The sequence below is a fragment of the Calidris pugnax genome, unplaced genomic scaffold, assembly GCF_001431845.1.
Source record: "Calidris pugnax isolate Ruff unplaced genomic scaffold, ASM143184v1 scaffold39, whole genome shotgun sequence".
In the NCBI taxonomy this organism is placed as follows: Eukaryota; Metazoa; Chordata; class Aves; order Charadriiformes; family Scolopacidae; genus Calidris; species Calidris pugnax.
This window is the reverse complement of record NW_015090828.1, coordinates 8,194,716-8,214,837: the sequence shown is the minus strand read 5'-3', so window position 1 is coordinate 8,214,837 and position 20,122 is coordinate 8,194,716. Positions and strand designations below refer to the sequence as shown.

The following is a 20,122-nucleotide window of genomic DNA, read 5'->3' as shown; positions in this document are numbered from 1 at the left end:
AAAAAAAAAAAAAAAAAAAAAAAAACAAACAACCACAAAACTAACACAAAAAGTCAAAACCAAGTTTAGAAATGAAAAGCACCATCTTTACCACCACAGGAGGTCTCAGAGGAGTTGTTTGGATACTGTAGATTAAACAGTGCTGGTTTGGACTTGAGGACCTCAGCCCACAGTTCCCAAACCTTTCTCCATAGCTTTGGCACTATTAAACAATCTTTCCATGTTTCAGTTCATCTAAATTTCAGCCAAAAAGGAAGTGACAGAAGACAAACAGAGCAACTGAGCACCTCCACTGTATTGCAGAAGACTCAGTAAATATCTCTTCAAAAACCAGTTTAGCAGAACCCTTCCTGTGAAGATACTGGGTTGGTGGGTCTCACAGACCGAGGTGAAGCCTCCAATGGAAATTAGAGATGTGCAGGTGCCTGCAGGTTATTGAAAAAGGAGAACAATTCCAGCGGAAAAAGTAAATAATGCAGTCCATGAAGTACCTAAGCAAGTGATCTGAATAACAGGCTAACTTTGCTGCAATATTTTATTGGGAACAAGCAAAATATTTCATTATTTCAGTTCGGTTTTTTCCCCTTGGAAACTCAGCATATAGCTGGCAATAGTCCATAGAAGAGAAATCCAATATCCAGAAAAAAATATTGCTACAAGACAAAAAAATAAAGCTCGCCTTTTTTTTAAGAAAAGCAGAATAAAGTTCACAGAGGTTCAGTTTATTTCAGTTGTGTGAGTCACATTAATGATACACACTACTAGCATCTCCCTACTTCAGGAGTGGTTTTATAAAACATAGTAAGGAATTGGCAGAGTGCCTTTGGATGTATGTTCTTTTAGGAATGCAGATACCTAAATTTCTCTTACCTGATGTTTAAAAAAAAAAAAAAAGCCAAACAGCAAGAAAAATTTCATGCAAGTATCACGGCAATTTTATCAGGTCAAAGAAAACCACGCTGCCATCAACCTCAGCTTCTCTCTGCACGTCATGCTTCATTCTGCAAATGTTTAGCTTATGGACTGTATAAACAAAAGATCCCTAAAGCTCTCTAAGTATGAAACAAGAAGCAAAATTGTCCGAATAAAGCCACTCACCTCTTTCTGCTGATACTTCTAATCAATTTTTACTTGGTATTGAATGAAAGCAAGCCTTTTAACAAGGCTCCTCTGTATTGAGGAGGCTCATATTACTCACACAGCAACAAAGGCCAAGAGCATCCTGGACTGTATATTAACAGGAGCAGAGCCAGTAGATCAAAGAAGGTGATTATCCACCTCTACTTGGTGCTTATTAAACAACGTCTGGCATGTTAAGTCTAGTTTTGGGCCCCAGATATAGAAAAGACATCTGTAAATGGATGTGAATTCAGCAGAGGACCACCAAGATGGCCAGGGCTGGAACACTCACCCTGTGAGCCAAGGCTGAGGGAACAGATCTCGTTGAACCTGCAGAAGAAATAGCTTTGTGGGTACCTGACAGCAGCCCCTTGAGAAGACGCAGCCAGGCTCGGCACAGCAGCGCGTGGTGGGAGGATGAAAGACAAAAGCATCAGTTGAAACAGGAGAGGTTCAGACTGGCTCTAAGGAGAACTTTCTTACCTTTAAGGACAGCACAGCAGTGGAGCAGGCTGTCCAGAAAGGTTATGCACTCTCCAACCCTGGGGATTTTCCACAATGTGATGGGTTAAAGCCCTGAGCAACCTGGTGTGACCCCGTAGCTGACACTGCTTTGAGCAGGAAGTAGGATAGGCTCCCAGGAATAAAACAGTCATCTGGTTTGGTTGGACGCTGGTACCTGTGCCTCCCACAGCCACTCTCACCCCCCACCTTGACCACCCTGCTCTCCATAACCCAGTGCAATGACACTTTGACCTCCACTAGCTGTGAAATTTTCTTGGGTTACACCAAGTTAAAGAAAAAAGGTTACACTTACATCATGCAGTTAATGAGGCCAGGCAAAGCAAAGTCCATATGGTAAAACTACTGGTTTTCTCTTCAACCTTCAAATAAATAGCTACTGTTTTCACGACTTTTTTTCCATAACTGAACTCCATCTGTACAGGCTCGTTGTTACAGAGGTGGTGCTCTCCACAGTGATGGAGTGGACTAAAACAAGACAGCGAGAGGTGGTGCTCTCCACAGTGATGGAGTGGACATGTCCTAAAACAAGACAGCAGCACAGAAAAGCTAAAACTGGCCTTGAAATGAAGTCTGTGATTTTGAAACTGAATTACCATAGTGGAAGCGCTACTAATTAATGCAATTTATTTCATTAACTACATATTAACACAAACTGTTGTCTTTTCTGACCAAGACAGAGAAAAAAATAGCATTGTTCAAATTACCCTCATCTTAAAAGACCATTAAGGCAGTTAAGATCTGCTGTTCAGGATTCAAGGTGCAAGAATTCAAAAGACTGAGGATGGCACAGCTCAGCCTGTTTTCTTGAATTTTGTTTTCTCACTCAAAAGACAGAAGCAAGAGCTGGTTCTACTGAAAATCCTTGGCACTGAGAAATACACAATACCTATCAAGTTCTTCACAACTAATCTTGTTAGAGATTATTTTTAGAAAAATTCAGAGTAAGTTAAACTGAATGGAGCGTATTATAAAACAATTATACACTCCTGTTCATTGGTATTTGTTAAACAGTGAGACTAGAAACTACTTGCTGAGACAGTGAAAACATTTGCAAACACAAACGCTTTTGCAGATTAGACCTTTCAGGTAATTCAGTCTGAGCAGATCTGTTAAATGCATCAGGAGTTTGAAGAATGTTGTTCCTTGCTGCTGTGAGTTCAATCAGCAGTTCAACTACAGCATTTGGGCTTAGTGCAAAACGTATTCAACTGACAAAAGGCTTTTTTATAATACAGGATTCATACCTTAGTAAGAATTTGATATGGAAATGCCTGAAACATGCAGAGGTGTCTCTTCTGAAATCAGCGGTAAGGGCTGAATGCCAGCTAAAATAAGGTGCTAAGCATTATGAAATAATGTAAGGGTTACATAGCCATTACGAGGAGAGAATTAAATTAGTAAGCAAATAACAAAAATAACAGCAAGGTAGATAAAAAGTTGTCCTTCGAGGAGGGCAAATGTTTTCTTCCTTTTTTCCTCCTGAAAATATATCAACAGAGTCACCACTGGAACAAACTGTGATAACCAGAAGAACCCAATTACAGCATAATAGGCAAGTTAGCTCTGAATCAGATACCTTACTGAAAACAACTCTAAAAGTAATGTTTGAGACTAAAACAGTTTAAAACTGAATTAAACTGTTCTTGGTGTTCTGGCAGCCATTATTTTACACAGCAGTGCAAAATAAAGCACCATTTTAGGTCATCCACTCTTTTCAGGCCTGAATAAAATAAAAAAGGAACAGAAGTCTAAATGACCCTAAACAGTCAAATAGGAAGTGTGACCACATACTGCGGAGTGACACTTCACAGAAACTAGCACCATTGAAGTACAGAATTACTCTCTTTTGACTTGCAAACCTACATCCCTGTTTGTGAGGCAGGATGAAAGACACTGGAAGAAAAGGACTCCAAAAGAAAGGAATCCCAAGAAGCACATCCCCAGCCTCTTGCTGAGCTGCCATCCTCATTAAGATTGTGTGTTCCTGTGTGTAACTACTGAGTGCCTGACAAACATCCACTCCAGTCATCACCTTTTCTAGGCAAAACACGAATGAGTCAGCTACTCAGGAGGCCATCATTTCACCTGTAGCTTCATTAGACATGCAGCAGAATGATGCTGGTAGTGACATTAATTGCTCTGAACATACACAAATGATAATAAATCTGTCCTAAAAGCTTGCCAGGTCCATTTGGGAAAGAGTTTCTCTCTCATTTTAAGCAAGGCTGAGAATGGCTAAGAAGCAGAGAATACTCAGGTATGGAGTTATAGATGGACTCCAGGTGTACTGGTTCTGCAGGTGGCACTTCAGAATTGTTCCTGAAAGCTGGTACAAACAGGCAGAGAAGCTCAGCATGTGAGGACCTCCACAGCCAGGCGGCCAGTGCCTGCAGAGCCATGTGTCAGCGCTGCAGAGGTCACCAAATTAGCTACACTCGGTAGACATCAAGCAGGATGTCCTGCTTCCCCTAAATACAACAGAAGTTCGACTCCTTACTCCTCAAGCTGTTGCTGAACCTCTTTTCAGGAGATTCAGCTCCACCCCTCTCCTATCACAAGGATTCTGTCTGAATATCAAACCATCATTAATTTCCCTCCTCCACCAAAACCAGTGCTTCAGAGGCCATCTCTGTCAATTTTTTAAGCTCCCTGTCTGAGTGCTTCTCTTCTCCCTAAGTCCTGGGAGAGACTCACTCAAGGGATAGAGAAACGAGGAGCTAGATTGATCCGATTATCCTGCCAAATGCACAAACAGCAGGGACACAACACAATTTCCTTGTCTGATCTCATTCCAGTTCAGTCAATACCTCCAGCGAAAGTGGATAAAACTTAACACTTGACAGAAAAGTGATGTTTCAGTGTCACTCTTCAATAGGATATTTTCCAAGCAGACCTCTCACTAGGAGAGGGGATCGACAGAAAAGGCACATCAGCAAGCCAGCCACAGCCTAACTGGAAAGTTGAGGGCTTCCTTAGCTTTCCCGGTGAGTAATCTGTAGCCCTGCAACAGAGATGCTGAACCAGCAACAAATTCAGCCTGTAAAGCCTAAGCAAAAATGTTTCAATTTTCTGTTGTTCGCTTCTGCCCCCCAGGATCCACAAAAAAGGGGTCGAGCAGTCCAAGCACATGGAAAATGCTGCTGTCAAAGAGAAGGTGGATGACAGAAACGAGCTGGTTATGACCAAGGACAACAAGCAAGCAGTTACTGAGATTCATTCTCTTGGACTGTCACCCCATTTCCCTCTTCAAAGGCTGTGGGATTCAGTGCCCTCAAACTGAGTATTTCCAATTGTACCTAATCTCAGCTGAGAGTCTCAGCTCCTCTCCCAGCCCTGCCCTGCATACACCCCCCGCGGTGGTACGGGAAAGGTGGGAGGGAGCAGTTCGCCCCTCGTTTGGTTAACAATTGACTGAACAACTCAGCCAAGCACAGGAGATGGTCCCACAGAGAGGTGTTAGCATTTTGACAGACTGCTCAGTTATCAGATCAAGAGGAAAAGTGGTTTTGTTTTGTTTTGTTTTTTTAACTAGCCCCTACTTCCCTCTCAAATTCAAGATTTGAATTGCTCTGATTTTCTCTTCTTCTCCCTCTCCAACTGCCAAGGTGGAGAATATAACAGCTTCCACCCAGTCCTGGGTGTACCATGCAAACCAGAGCTGGGATCCCCATCAGAAACTAAGAGAAAGACATTTTAGATTTTACCTGGGAATAAACTGAGCAGGAGAATTTGTGATTCTTTATAAGTTTTTAGGACTGGATTTTCCCTTCGTCTGATTAATATTCTGGTGGTTAACACCAGTCAAGGTGTAGTCTATTCCATAAAGCCAGGATTTCCACACCCCAGTGTGTTTCTCTAGAACAAGCTTCATTTGAACTGCTGAGATAAAGACTACCACAAAGATCTGTGGGACCACGGTGTCTTCTGATGACCAGCAATTGCCAGGAAAACTCCTTGAGATACAGCAGCAAGGAGGACTCCTGAGTGCCAAAGGCTTTAAAACCAGCACGCAACAGGGACTGGAGCTTGCCAAGACCCAAGTATCATTCTTCACTGAAACATGACTTGGCAAAATTAGCACTGAAATGCTCTATGCCTACTGCTTCTCACTTACTGTCCAAACAGCTGGTTGTGGATTAAAAAGAAAAAAGCTCAAAATGGTTAGCTCATTTTTTTCATGAGTCTGAAAACTCAGTCTCCACACATTTCATGAGCCATGGCCAGGGATAAAGATACTGCAGGCCAAGTTATTCCCATCGCTGACACCTGGTGCCCCCAGAAACCAGTGAAAACTCACCACACGCTGCTGCAGTTTGCAGTCACTGCTATTGCTTCCTGCTGCAGGAAATGTCTCCTGAGAACTATTTAGGACTTTGCTTGGTTCCCAACATCCCAGCTATTAGTCATGAAGCTGAGAAAACCAAGTGCATTGACTTCCACATTATCACATACAACATAAGAACAGGTAGATTCTTTTTTTAAAGCAGGAACTTCTCTCTATATATGTGGTATCAATAGCTTCATTTTTAAATACTGTAAATTATTTCAAAAACCAAAACCCAAGCAACCTTTGTCCCTTGCATTTTAATTGTCTAACTTGTCACTTGCTTTCCTGGAGCAAAATACATATAAGGAAAGGGGAAAAAAAGTCTTTCAGAGCAAAAAATTACAATTACGATGACTGATGGAAGAGAAGGCACAGAATACATCTATTTTAACCAGAAGATTACCTAACTAAAGACACTCAAATTTCAAATTTCAGTTAAGCTTCCAGAAACGGAAGTAAAACTATGAAATAAGGCACAGAATACATCTATTTTAACCAGAAAATTATCTAACTAAAGTTAGATAATTTCTCAAACACTCAAATTTCAAATTTCAATTAAGCTTCCAGAATCGGAAGTAAAACCATGAAACCATGACTTCAACATCAAATATCTGAAAAAGTTAAATTCAGAAAGAAGTATTCAAAGGCATTAGACTAAAAAAACTGTGAGAGAACTCTAATTTGTTAGAAACCCCTTTGGATGTTACTGCAGCAAGAGACAAGCTGATAGAGGAAATTATGTCATTCATTTACCAAAGTAATTTCCATTTGGATTCAGTCAGCCATGCTATGCATCAGAAAAGAGGATACTGGGAAGCAAGGAGGTAAAAAACAAAGGAGTCAAGGACTCTCTCTAAATCATGCCCAGGAGACAGGCAAGTAACACATCAATATTTACCAGTGATATAAAACTTAACTGTAGTAAAAAAGAACCATTTCCAACATACCTAGAGATATTACTGCTTTTTAGATGGAGACCAGTAAGTAAAACACTATTCTTCCTTATAGTACCTCACCTGGGTTAAGAATTAAGAGGTCGGCAGGCTATTTGTGAGCAGGGAGGATGAATTTAGGCTAGAGAACAAGTTATCAGTTTAGTTACCAGTTATCAGTGTCTTCAGCAGGCTATTTGTGAGCAGGGAGGATGAATTTAGCCTAGAGCACAAATTATCAGTTTCGTTACCAGTTATCAGAGTGTCCGAGAAATGAGACTGCATGAAGAGACTGATTTTCTAGTCAGAAAATGTGGCTCCAACAGGAAGTGGCTACTCTATACAAATTATTGGGAAAGAAAGGTAAATAACAGAAATAGAGGAAAAAAATCCAAAACATCTCAAAGCTACGTGGTTTAAACAAAAGCCAGTGTTAAGAGAAACATAAGGAGATTGACCTGTCCAAGAACAGCACAGGCTAGACATCAGAAATTTTCCTGTTAAAAATTTTGAAACAGAACATTAAGAGTTCCTTGAGTCTTCCAAAAGTTGTCAAATTTTTTGCTTTGAGAAAGAATTCACTTTTAGTTGAAGAATTTCTAGTCAGCTTCAACAAAAAGCTTTTGTAATCTAACTATATCCGTTTCTGCTTAAGGTAAAACGTACTTCTAACTTAAACTGTAATTCCTCCCTGGATAGAGAAGATTACAGAGCTACATTCAGGGAAAAACAATAAATCTCTCAAATAATGACAGCTGTGAAAATCCCTACTAACTTTTGGAAATCCAACTGAGAAAGGATTTGTTTGCACTTCACCAAGTACCTACTTCACTTTGGCACTTTCCACTCATCATCGTTAGCAGCATTCCTGGTTTGGCTGCTAGTGCTTCCCATCCTTTAGTTTTGGGAAAGTTAAAGCACAAGGGGTTCACATCAGAAGGTTAAAGCAGGCGGCTGAGCTGACACGAGCAAGGACTATACTGCTCACTTACCACTTACCTGTGCTATGCTCCGTAATCAGAATTTGGTGTCTTCTATAATCACCTTCCGCAGGGAACGATCCTGATTTACAATGTCAAAATGGCAAGAACGAGAGAAGTGCCACGGTATCGCCTCCTCCCACTAAAGGCTGGTCAGAAAAGAGCAGCCCTCCAGGATACTCCATGCATCGAACCCACACGAGCCCAGCAGGACCAAGGGTAAAACAGACTCAAGGATTAATGACCCCAGCCCCAAGCCTGCCCCCCCCTCCAGCAATTGCAAACAGTAAAACGATTTACTGACCAAAACCATCGCCTGGAGTGAAAACCGAAGAGCTGTGAGGCTGCAGTCAATACCAAAAGCAGAAATTTAATCTGCTCTGCTTGTGAATGACAATTACTGTGCTGGCTGGTGCATTCTGCGAGCACTAACATTTCAGAGAACTTTTCGTGGCAGCCTTGCAGTAACAGCACGGGATAATCCAGCAGCTGTATAGACTAAGCTCTTGATTGCAGCCTGGCCTGATTAGACTGCGGAGGTCGCTAGCACAATTAATTGAATATGAAGTAATTGCAGACAGCAAACAAAAATGATAGTTAAATACCCATCGGTACGATCTCATTAAAAATACTCAGACTGTTTTCCTCCAGTTTTTTTTTTTCTCATCATTGTTACTCCTGCCAGATCTGATCGTGTGTTCTCTGTACATCTGTTGAAAGTTAGTAAGTTCAATTGAAATGAAGGGGGGAAAAAAGACAGTGCTGCAATACGTCATCTTCAGCAGAATTACCGTCTTCAACATTTTTACTGTGAATAATTACGTATTTAAGATAGAAACCTGAATTTGTCTGAGCCTGATTTCTTCTTAGATCTCCCATCAATTTCACATTTGTGCATTTTTAGAAAAGATTTAATAGATCCCTTTGTAGGCTTGGGTTTTCTTTTTTGGTCAATGTTTCCAGAGGAATTAAGACTAAAAGCAGCTACTGACCTTTACCTTCTCCGGTGGCAGCACCTTCTGCAGCTCTTTCTCAGATAAATCTTTGGGCTGAGTCAATCCATAACATCCAGCCCCAGCATTTCTTTCTACACATCATCCTTTGTCTAAAAACATTAACGAAAAATGAAACTAATTTAGTTCTCCATGGGTTTGTTGCAGTTTGTTGCAATATCAGTGCCTGGACACGGTTGTATCCAGCCACCTCCTCCAGGAAACAGCATTACCTGCAGCAGAACACCGAAACCAACCAGCACACCTGCTTCCTACCATGTTTTTCCTAATTACTGAGCACCTGTGTCTACATTGCAATGACTCACTGGGTCACCCTGACTTGATTTCAAACCAGCAGCTGAAACCCATTTTATCCTAGTGTCCGTACCAGTGGGGAGGCTGTGCCTTAGAGAAAGCTGTGGTGGTGATGCCCTGCTTACTCCTCGCTTTTCTGCCACCCTGATTTTTGCCTGCCAGAATCTACACACCCCAAATCACCACAGGAAGAAGTTACCTGCTGTGGGAGAGGGTTTGATGCTCCCAGCTGACCAAAGCCTCTGATGGCAGCTGAGGCTACCCTGCTTGAGTGAACCAGCAAAACAGAGAGGATCTTGCCATTGGGATCACACAGGCAGGCAGTGAAGGAGATAAAGAATAGTCAAGATGAAACCAAATAAATTTGGTGCCACTGGAAAGCTCCGGCACCAGCTGTGCACCACAGCCACTGTGTCAGCCCTGCCCCAGCTCCAGGATGGGGCACTTCCCTCCCATAGAACCCCACTCTAGGCTGCAGGAACGTGCCTCTATTTTACACTAAAATTTCAGAGCAACAAAAGACTCCCTTCCCCTCCCCACCCCCAAGTTCTCTCCCCCCAGGATGAGGGTAAACTGTCTCAGATTACCCTTTCATGAGGTGAAGCCCCCGCGGGGTTTTCAGGTGTTACTCCAGCAGTTGGTTCCTGTTGTGCACAGCTGTACAGAGTGAAATCTTCTCTTTACTGTGGAAAATCCTTCTCAGGCAAGATAAAGGCACTGCTCGCTTTGGAACCTGGTGATCACGGAGCGGTTTTGTGTCCAATTCAGTGTGTTCTTCAGGGAATTTGCACAGGTTCTTAAATTGCAGGTTGCATTTGAATAATCCTTTCTTAAAACTGTCTTCGTTGAAAAAAAGACCTGAAGTGGATTCATTTTCCTTTTCTTTAAACTTTAAGCGTGAAGCAGATACAGAATGAATTCACTGCTCAGAATATCTGCCCAGCCATCTCTTACCAATCCTACCTCTTCTGAACCCCTGCTCCCCAGAGGTCACGCTGTACAACTGCTTTTGTCCACAAATCACAATTATTGTACATTGTTATTACCCCCACACGTCCCCTTTTGTGCTGTCCATCATTACATGCCCAAATGACACGACCGAAAACGCTGACTGCACATTCCTTGCAAGCATCCCATGGATAATCAGAGGATTTATAAATGTGCTGCCACCCATACGTGTCCCAGTACAAAAGATCATCTATTTTTCCTCTCCTCAGGGTAATGAAAAGATACTCCCATGTAAAAAAAAAAAAAAAAGAATGAAAAAAAATAAAAAGGAGGTTGTTAGATTGATTTCAGGAAAGACATTAAGGTAGAAAATCAGGTTCAATATTGGTAAACAGCTAATCTTCATTTTCTTTAGTCCCATTATACAAGGCTTCCTTACATCAGGAGATACTTGACAAGAGTAAGCTTTTCTCTGTAAACAAGTATTTTAAGAAAAACTCTCAGGATGGAAATCCTTCCCCAAGATTTTTCAACTTGTAACACGAATGTTCCATTAATTACATTTAATGTAACGTACTTCATAGAGGGACTTCGTTTGCTTTGATAAAACAAGGTGTCAGGAGAGACGCTGAAAAGGAGTCTCTTATGGGAGACCTAGACTAGCTCTTGTGAAACAGACAGGAATCTTTCAGATGTTTTCTGAGAACTTCCAAAACTCTCTCATTTGTTATCAGAGCCAAGCTGAAAGTTTAACAACCCAGCTTCCCAACCCCCGTGTGCATTATACCTACAGTAAAATTGCACACTTCTCCTTTAAGTTTTCCTCTGCACACATGCAATTGAGTGTTCTACAGTAAATCGGGCTGGTCTGAGAGACAACAGTGTTTTCTGAGTCCAGCATTGCAAGATACTTCTACCTCCAACTGTTCATTTCTGTAATATGCCATATGGCAGCAATTTGAGTTGTTTATATGCAAATGTGCCGGCTACCATCCAGCCCTGCTAAAAAAGGGACCGAAAATGAAGGCTGCTGCTCTCCAGCTGTTTCTGCCCCTTGCATGACAAAACAGGAATGTAACCGGGTGACCCTGTGTCAGGAAGACCAAAAAGAATTAATACAGGGGAAAATAACCCGAACTCACATGCAGACCAATCCAATCCCTCTGTATACCACTAAAAAGATTGCAAGCGAATAATAAAGCAAATTAGTAGTGTAAAATACTTGCTGAAAAGCAGAGTGGGGAGAGTTGAGGTTGGGATTCTCTCGGTTCCTTCTCTGGGCTCTGCCCCTCTCCCCCACTGCTCACGATGAATGTGAACAGTGATTCAGTCAACAGGAGCCTTTCCCTTGTGCCCCTCACCAGACTGAGGGGAAAATAAAGTAGGAATCCATTTCCCATCAAAACACACGGCTTTGGGAATCTGTCAACTTGGCTTAAATCCAGCTCGACTATTTTCTCTGAACATTCAGAGCCCCCTCACAGGACTGATATTACCTACTTGTTCCAAAAGTTCACCACAACACTCCAGCGCCCGCTGAGACGGAAGATCCCAGAGCACACAGGAGAAAGGAGTTTCAGAGACTGGTTGCCTACGGGAAGTTCACCTGAACGTGCCTTGGCGCTGCAGACCAAGGTACTACGTAAGCTCCTTCCTCAGCCTGGGGGGAATAGGGAAGGGAAGACTGCTAATTTTAATTAGAAGGACATCACTAAACAATTTCAATATCAACAAAGTGTTTCAACACGCACCTGTGGCTTAACACACTCTATAAATGGTCCAAGGGTAGCGGAATCCTGCAGGAACTAGAGAAAAACTCCAGGAGTTCAAGCTCATAACACTGCACCAAAAAACCCAAACAGCAGTGTGCAACAAACAAATGTACTCAACACCGCTATTTTTTCTGTCATTTTAGAGAGAATGAAGAGAGCTGAACTAATACTGGGCTAGATACCAGAGCTTGCAGGATCACTGAATCACACCTGAACTGTAGGGTACTCGAACTGAATCCTCACACAAGTCAGAATCCCCTCATTAAAGAGAGCAACAATGTAAAAAACAGGAGGAAAAAAGAAATTAGAAGCAGGGTACAACTGCAGCGTCACAGGTTTTCAATACAAATTCTGGCATCGGATACCTACACATTCAGAAGAAACATTCCTCACCACAGAACACTTCAAAACATCATTTCAGGCAATAGGTGGTGTGTCACAAAACTAAATTTATAACTGTATCATGATGTCATGGATTATATACAAGGATGAATAATAAAGGAAAATTATTCCTGCTTGGAAGTAACATTTTGTTGTTGGAACTTTTTACTGCAACTACTTTGACGAAATACATCCAATGAGAGCAAGGACGCAGAAACACAGGAGTTTGGTGGGCAAACACTGGCAGATTTGATAGCTGGGCAGGGGGATTAATTGCTTATGCCATTTTTGTTGTCACACAACATGGAGTTAAACAAGTCCCAGTTGAATTTCTACTTGAACCATTTCTGCTTTGTGGAAAATATTAGCCTAAGTGTATTGACTGTGCTACCTACGCATTTGGCAATCTAGTGCTGGCCATAAGACTCACTCACTCAAGAGGAATTATTTTATATTTTATATTTTTAAATATAAACTGCACTGAACAAATGCATTCAAGGTAAGAACCTGACCTGGGTACACAAAGATTACAGAGAAGCAAGAGAAAAAACACCTTTTGTGAACATTCCTGATAGAATTATCAGTGAGAGCTGAAGTTCAAAGATATTCAGACAGTACAGTTCTCGGCAGAAAGACGGACCAACTGAAAGCCATTCACCCCTCTCAACGCAGTTAAACATTGGAAAAATGTGATGTTAAAGGACCAGGCTTCATAACACTAAATTCTGAAACAACTCCATTGCAAATGCTGGATTTGTGGAAACCCACGGGAAACAGAGAGAGAATTCCAGCTTCTCCATTGTACACTTCAGGCCCCCCAGGCTGAGCCAGAGGACACCAGATAAAGCAAGCAACAACTGGGAAGTGGTTCTGCAGCAACACCCACACGCTGCAGGCACAAGCAGCACACGCTGGGTGAGCCAAGAAAACGTTACGTGTCTCCACCATGGCAGAACATGCAGTGGTGCTGGAGCAGCTCCATTATCCCCTGTGCAATCCTCAATGCTTTGGAGAACTTCAGCAAAAATTCACTTGTGGTGCCTTTGCCACTGTTGCCATGTAGCACTGAAACAATATAAACGATATATTTCTGCCTTCTCATTACCAGAGCAAAGGTGGAGGGACCTCAAGAGAGTCTGCTTTAATCTAGACCATTTTTCATGCAATGTATCACATGGAACTTTCCTCCTAGCCTTATTCACAGACACCCACTAGTCTGAATGTCACTTTGTAATGGTTTAACTCATTAATCTCCCCACCCATAGACAAAACACAAAAGGGGACAGAAACAATCTATACTGAGATCAGATTCTATTTACCAGCCTGCTGTAAAATGCTTTCTGTACAGAACAAGGCAGTCTGAGATTTGCAGCTTTCCACAGAGCATCTATGACAATTTAAAAACTACAGACACTTGGGAGGGTGAGGCATCAGAGTAAGCCCTGGCTGAGGCTCACCTCTACCAGCCTTTCACCAGGAACCCATACGTAATGAAAAACTTAGAGGTGGAAAAGCTGGGAGGTGGGAAAGGTGGACAGGAAATGCAAAACCACTGCTCACACATTAAAACTGACAGAAGATTGCTTCTCCAAACCTCCATTAATCGTATTCTATTCACTTTTCTTCAGAATTAGTTGTATTTCTGGGAGTATTACCAAGCATTCGACACTGTGTATATACAGAACTTCATCTTAAAACAGTCTGTAGAGATGTCTGTTCCCAGAGCAGTTGTGCTGCAGAAGACTGGTCAAGTTCTGTGTAGGTTGTAAAACTTTTCCTTTTTTTTTTCCTTTATTCTTTACCCTTTTAAATTCCTTTCCAACATAAATGCAGACTGTACATAGCATCTGAAAGACTATTACATCAAAGCAATATAGAGAAAGATTACACTCATTCTAAAACAAATACTTCCTTAAACATTGTAAAAATCTGTCTTGCTCTAGCAACTATCTCACTGAAACACAAGATGAGGTCAGTTTGCTGTGAAACTGCTTTCAGCTCAGCAGTTTAAGGTAAAAACACCCCAGCAAAACATTCCAACAGATGTTTCAGTGTGCCTAAAGAGACATTGTCTTGAATTCTAGACTTATTTTCTTGTATGTTTACAAGTACAGCTGAAAATTCATGAACAAAGTATTTCAAACGCAATCCTTTCTAGTCCATTTAAACTGTGCTCAACGTCAAAAATGAAACATGCTGTCAACAACTTGTAAAAAGGTAAAGGTGAAAAATATAATCTGATTACAAAAGAATTTAACACCATCTGTACACCACAGATAATGCTTTTCATAAGATTAATTTATCACCATCCTCATTCAATCATTCTAATTAAGAGAAGTTATCTCAATTCATAAAAGCATGCATTTTCTGTGTACTTATATGCAAAATTAGTGTTTTTATAATACTTCCTACTTTAGCGTGAACAGTTAAGATATTATACAGTGACTCAACTGAAATGAATGAGGGGGAAGCTTATGCATGTTATTTTAGTGAAAAGATACTTTACTTGCCTAGCTCCAAAAGAGCCAAAAAAGGTAAGTGATAAAAGCACCAGCTTAGACTCTTTTGAACATAAATTCAGACATTTTAATGTGTGTCTCAGTAAAGCTACATGAGTTTCCATGTAGGTTATTCATACATATTATGGCACTTGGACTCTCCTAACAGGTGTTAGTTACCTAGGATATCTAGGCTAAAAAAAGAAAAGGTCTGCTAAAATTAACCATTTCTGTAAGAAAACACTTCTGTCCCAACCTTCAAACCCCTTAATTTTCCTGGAAGTTGTACCAAAATACAGCTGTTCATATTTTACATTATTTGAGTAAGTTGCCTTTGACAATGATGTCACATTAAGTTTAGATCTTTAGTCATTTGTGAACAAAGGCAGGCAATCTTACCCACTTCCAAAAAACCCAGTTGTGTCCTGCTCCTTAGCAATTATAACACAGAGTATTGATACTTGTGTATCTGTTCTTTTTGTTGGACTAAAGCTCTTTGAAGGAATTACGCATATTAAGAAAGAAGCCCAAATTTAATTAAAGGTGGCTTACAATGGTAGCTTTTTCTCCATGTAAGGCATTATTCTGACATCTACTGGCCTGGCTTCCAACCATACATTTTAATATACTGCATTTGTTATTAAAAAGAAGCATATATATTAATTCAAAGAGAAGAACAATTAAAGGAACACAAATGACATACATTTAAAACAGGCCCATGTATTTTCATATAAATCTCACAACCCTACCAGTATTTTGGTAGGTTTCTATTGCTTTCTTAACTCATCTGAACTACTGTATATTATGAGGCTTTAATACAAGCAGCTTTGGGGAAGAAAGTTACATTTGGAAGGGAAAAGAAAGTTGTGACAAGTAAAAAAAAAAATCCAAGAAGCTTTTTTTAAAAAAAAAATCTTTACTTGCAAAATTAAGCAGCATGCTATTTTGTGATTTATATTTGAATTTAAAAAGACTAATTAGACTGAAATAAAAATAAAAACCTAAAAATGGCAATTCTATAAATAATGAAAATTTTGATTTCACTAGACTTTAATGAAAAACATTTGGTAATTAAATACTTGCTACTGTTCATTACGTTGATGAACTTTATTAGGGATAAAACTATAACAAAGTTCATCCTAAAACATTTTGCAATGCAAAATTATTTTCACTTGAGGAGTGTCTCAAATTGAATGCTAAGAATTACAAGCAATCTTCAGGAGCAGACACTCACATTCATAAAACTTTATACATCTTTTCGAACTAAGATATTTATACTACTAAAATCAAACATGCATCACTTCCCATACATTCTGGTATCATGATTTATATTACATTATGTAACACCATTCTTCTAAACAGCAGCAGTTTTATCATACGTTTGCTCCATTTTCTTTGGATTTCTGATCTTTCTCTTCGTTCTTCACAATATCCTTTAAAAGAAAAAAAAAAGGGGGGGGAGGATAAGATGAATTCTAGAAGTGATATTCCTTATGTGAACTTTGAAGCAGCAAGGGACAAAGAGAGTATTTAAAACAGACACCAAACAGCATGTGATCTGATACCTTATTCAGTTTAGTTATAATCAATTCATATTTCCTCAATTCCTGAAGAATTGAGAGGGCAGAAATTAAATGTGACCTAAGCACACTGCTGAAGGGAAGCGGAAAAAAGATTCCCCAGAAGTCTCACTTTATAGTCTAAAGGTTTGGGGGCTGCTGGGCTTCCCCCCAACCCTGCCCCTCTGTTGGGTGGTTGGTTTTGTTGTTTTGTTTTTGTTTTTTTTTTAAAAAAAAGCAAGTGAAAACAGTTTTTGCAAAATCCATTAAATTAGGATAATAATTTACCGTAACAGTTGTAACATAAAATACCTACGGTGGTCAAAGCCATCTGAAAACACCAGACTTAGAAGACATTTTCATCTCAAAAATAGCAGGTAGAATGAGCGAGGCTATTTAGCTGAGCCAAGAGCATGGCAAGAGGGTTGTGCAGAGCAGCAGGTCTGCAACACACAGCGGAGCCGAGGACGGCGTAACGGCACCGAGGGCTGCAAGGCACTGCCAGTTTAATAACCTACAGTGACCTATAGGGAAAAACAGTTCTAACATTTGGCACATTTTCTATCTGGTTTTGTGTGTATTGATTTTATTTTTAGGGCTTTTGTAGACACTATATTGTCTTTTCAAAACAAACACAGACTGAAGTAGAAGCAAGGCTCCCTCAGAGCACCAGTTTGTCACTCAGTGGTCTTCACACCCTACTTCTATTCAGCTTTACTCAACAGCATCCCTATGGAGTATGCAAGTACCTTTCTGTACAGGGATAGGAAGGCTCTAGAGCGTTATGTTGTTTGACTAAAACTCATTTTACTGAAACACCCCCACATAAATTGAAATACTTAAAGGTATGCCCTGAAAAATTACTTTTAACTGATCAAACAGAAGAGCAGGTTCGGACTGTTGGGAGTGGACAAGATCAGGACAGGAAAACATTAAGATCATTTGAGATTTACATTAAAGTTTATAGATTTTTATTTAAGACAAGAACATGTGTTTCAAGCTTAGGAAAAATACATTTTATTTGTTATCATTAAATAATCAGTATCCCATTGAGCACCTTATATACGTATGTTAAGGTACCACTGCCCTGAATTAATGTGAAAATTCTTTTTTATTCTGAAGTTTTTGCTCTGATAGTTTAGTCTGCAGGAAGCCCGCATGCAAAAATAAGAAATGGAATTAAACAATTCTAACCTGTTTAAGAACACTCTGTATTTCATCCATAACAGTTGCTAAATTTTTGATTGTCTTATTCAGCTGACCCTCAAATTGCAAATTTTTGTCATCTGAGATCTTCAAATTTTCTTGCAGTTGGCCAAGGTCCTTTTTCACTTCTTTGAGCTCCGTAGATAGACTTTTGTTAGAGTTCTCCAGTTGTAGTATGGTCTTTTCATCCTCATCTGAGAAAGAGAGAAAGGAAAAAAAAAGTAGTCAGTGACTTCTAATGCTGTGTACTTTGCATCTTAATATTTCACTTGCAAGCAAACACAACTACTCATTTTTAAAGAACATTAAGAACTGCATTGCATTACCATTTGATAATACTCAACATTTGAAAGTCTTATGTTCTACTTGAATAAAAAAAAAAGAGAAAAGCATTTCAGTGCAGTGACAATGGTACTCAAAAACAGTTAGTGTGCACATTTCAAAGGGCTTGGGAAATAGAAGTTTATGGCAAGCAAATAGCTAAGAAATTCAGATCACAAATATTACTCCAATAAGTTTATCGACTTAAAAAGCCTTAGCATCTTGCATCCAGGTAAGTACCACCACCAAAGTAATGTCTCACCTGTTTTTTCTTCTAGTAACTGAAGCTTTTGTTCGATCTCTGCCCGCACTCTTTCGCTCTTCTCCAGCTTCTGTAAAAGGCTCCCAACGTCCACCATTGCTCCATTGTACACAATGAGGCCCACATTTTCTTCTATGGCTTTTGATTCTTGTTTTACAGTAGGTGATGGTAACAGCAATCTGTTTCCTGTTATTAGATTAAGCAGCATTAGGAAATAGTAATTCTGTCATTTTTCAGTTCCAATGACCAACCTCAAAAGCTCCTTAGAAGAATAAATTCCTAAAAGAATAAATATTCTGGTCTATTTGGTTTTGGTTTTTTTTTTTTTAAATATTCAAGTTTGCTGGTCTATCCCTCATTGCTCTCCTCCCTCCTTACACCAATTCCCCCCTTCAAAAAGGAGCATGCTTTTTCATTGAATTTTTCTACGCCTCCTTTTTGTGAGAATTCAAAAATCAGGCTCTGCTCTACTGCCAACAGCACTGTCCCTCCCAGCTGCTGTGAGTGAGAAATGCTGTTCATCGATAGTCAGCATTAACTTCTGTCCTCTAAGATTTATCCTATAGATGCAATGAGCTGTGCTTGGAAGCCAGAAATACTGTCATTTATCAACTGCACAAGATTTATTTTTCCAAACTGGCAGGTTCCTTGCAGACCTGAATTAGTTTCTGCAAGAAAGCAAGTATCTCAGAATTCTCATCATTCACACAGAAACAATTCTCTGGAAGTTTGTGGCATTAAAATAAAAAAATAAGTAGTACCACCTAACATATCTTCCTGTAGCTCTTCAGACTCTTCTTGATTCTCTTCATCTTTAGAAGTATCTGTTAGTCTTCTATAAAAGCAAGATTCTCTAAGCACTACTTTATTAAGTAGCTTCTTGACCTAAAACACAGCCATGGAAAGAAATTACTTGAATGCACAGACATTGTATTACCTAAATGAGAATGTTTTAACTTGGAAAACTCAGAGGAATTGCACAGCTTTTTCAACTTTAACATGCTGGAGCTTAAAACATTAACAAGGTAAAGGGGAAAAAATGATAGAATTTTGAGATAAAAGCTACAAATACAATATGCAGCTCTTAATATGCCCAAACTTCACCTTTTCATTCCAAGACAATTTAAAGAACATTAAGCTAGTATTTTGTTGTAAGTATGAAGCAGCTACTTAAAAATCCTTTTTCAACTTTAACATGCTGGAGCTTAAAACATTAACAAGGTAAAGGGGAAAAAATGATAGAATTTTGAGATAAAAGCTACAAATACAATATGCAGCTCTTAATATGCCCAAACTTCACCTTTTCATTCCAAGACAATTTTCAGAACATTAAACTAGTATTTAATTGTAAATACGAAGCAGCTACTTAAAAAAATTAGAGATCAAGTATGTAACCAACAGCCTTTAGAAGCTAAACTCTATTCCTCCTACTGACAGCATTCCTGTAATATTTCCAAAGAGATTTCTATTACAATACAAAACCTGAGCACGTGACAGGTGCAGTCCAAGAGTGTACAGGATCTCCTCCATGTCCTTCTCCAGAAGATATCCACAATGACTTTGATCAAAATAAACAAAAGCCATCAGAAGATCTCTATTAACAGTTACCATCTGTGTCTTGTCTTTCTCCTGTAGAAAATTAATTATTATTAGAATAATAGGAAGTTAAAATATAATTTTCCCACCACCCACTAAAAATATGTAAACTTTCCAGTTAATAAAAGTTTTCCCCTGTTCGTTTTATCGTTACTTTCAGGTGAGTGATTAACATAACGAGCATTTAGCTACTGAGCTCAAATATAATATACACAAGCTGTTTAGGACAAGTAATCTTTCAAATATTTAAAAGAATTACAGGACAATGGCCAGGAATATCTGGTAGACGCACTTTCATTTTGTTCATGCTAATATGTCAAAAAATGTAAAGAATTAACCTAATTAAACAAGTAATAATAAACATCCCTTCTCCCAACCATACATTTTAC

The 20,122-nt window shown here is 39.6% G+C and overlaps 1 protein-coding gene across 3 annotated transcripts in view; it reads right to left on the bottom strand.

Annotated features, from left to right (window-relative positions):
- Positions 1-12,735: 12,735 nt before the first annotated feature.
- CCAR1 (cell division cycle and apoptosis regulator 1) overlaps positions 12,736-20,122 on the bottom strand; it is a 32,739-nt gene continuing 25,352 nt past the window's right edge. For all 3 annotated transcript variants that reach the window (XM_014940490.1, XM_014940492.1, XM_014940491.1), the window contains 5 exons: positions 19,620-19,766; positions 18,902-19,022; positions 18,138-18,323; positions 17,543-17,748; positions 12,736-16,222 (listed from right to left, as the gene is read on the bottom strand). In XM_014940490.1, the coding sequence (XP_014795976.1) occupies positions 16,163-16,222; positions 17,543-17,748; positions 18,138-18,323; positions 18,902-19,022; positions 19,620-19,766 (720 nt within the window). In that variant the 3' untranslated portion in view covers positions 12,736-16,162. The remainder of the gene's footprint in view (positions 16,223-17,542; positions 17,749-18,137; positions 18,324-18,901; positions 19,023-19,619; positions 19,767-20,122) is intronic.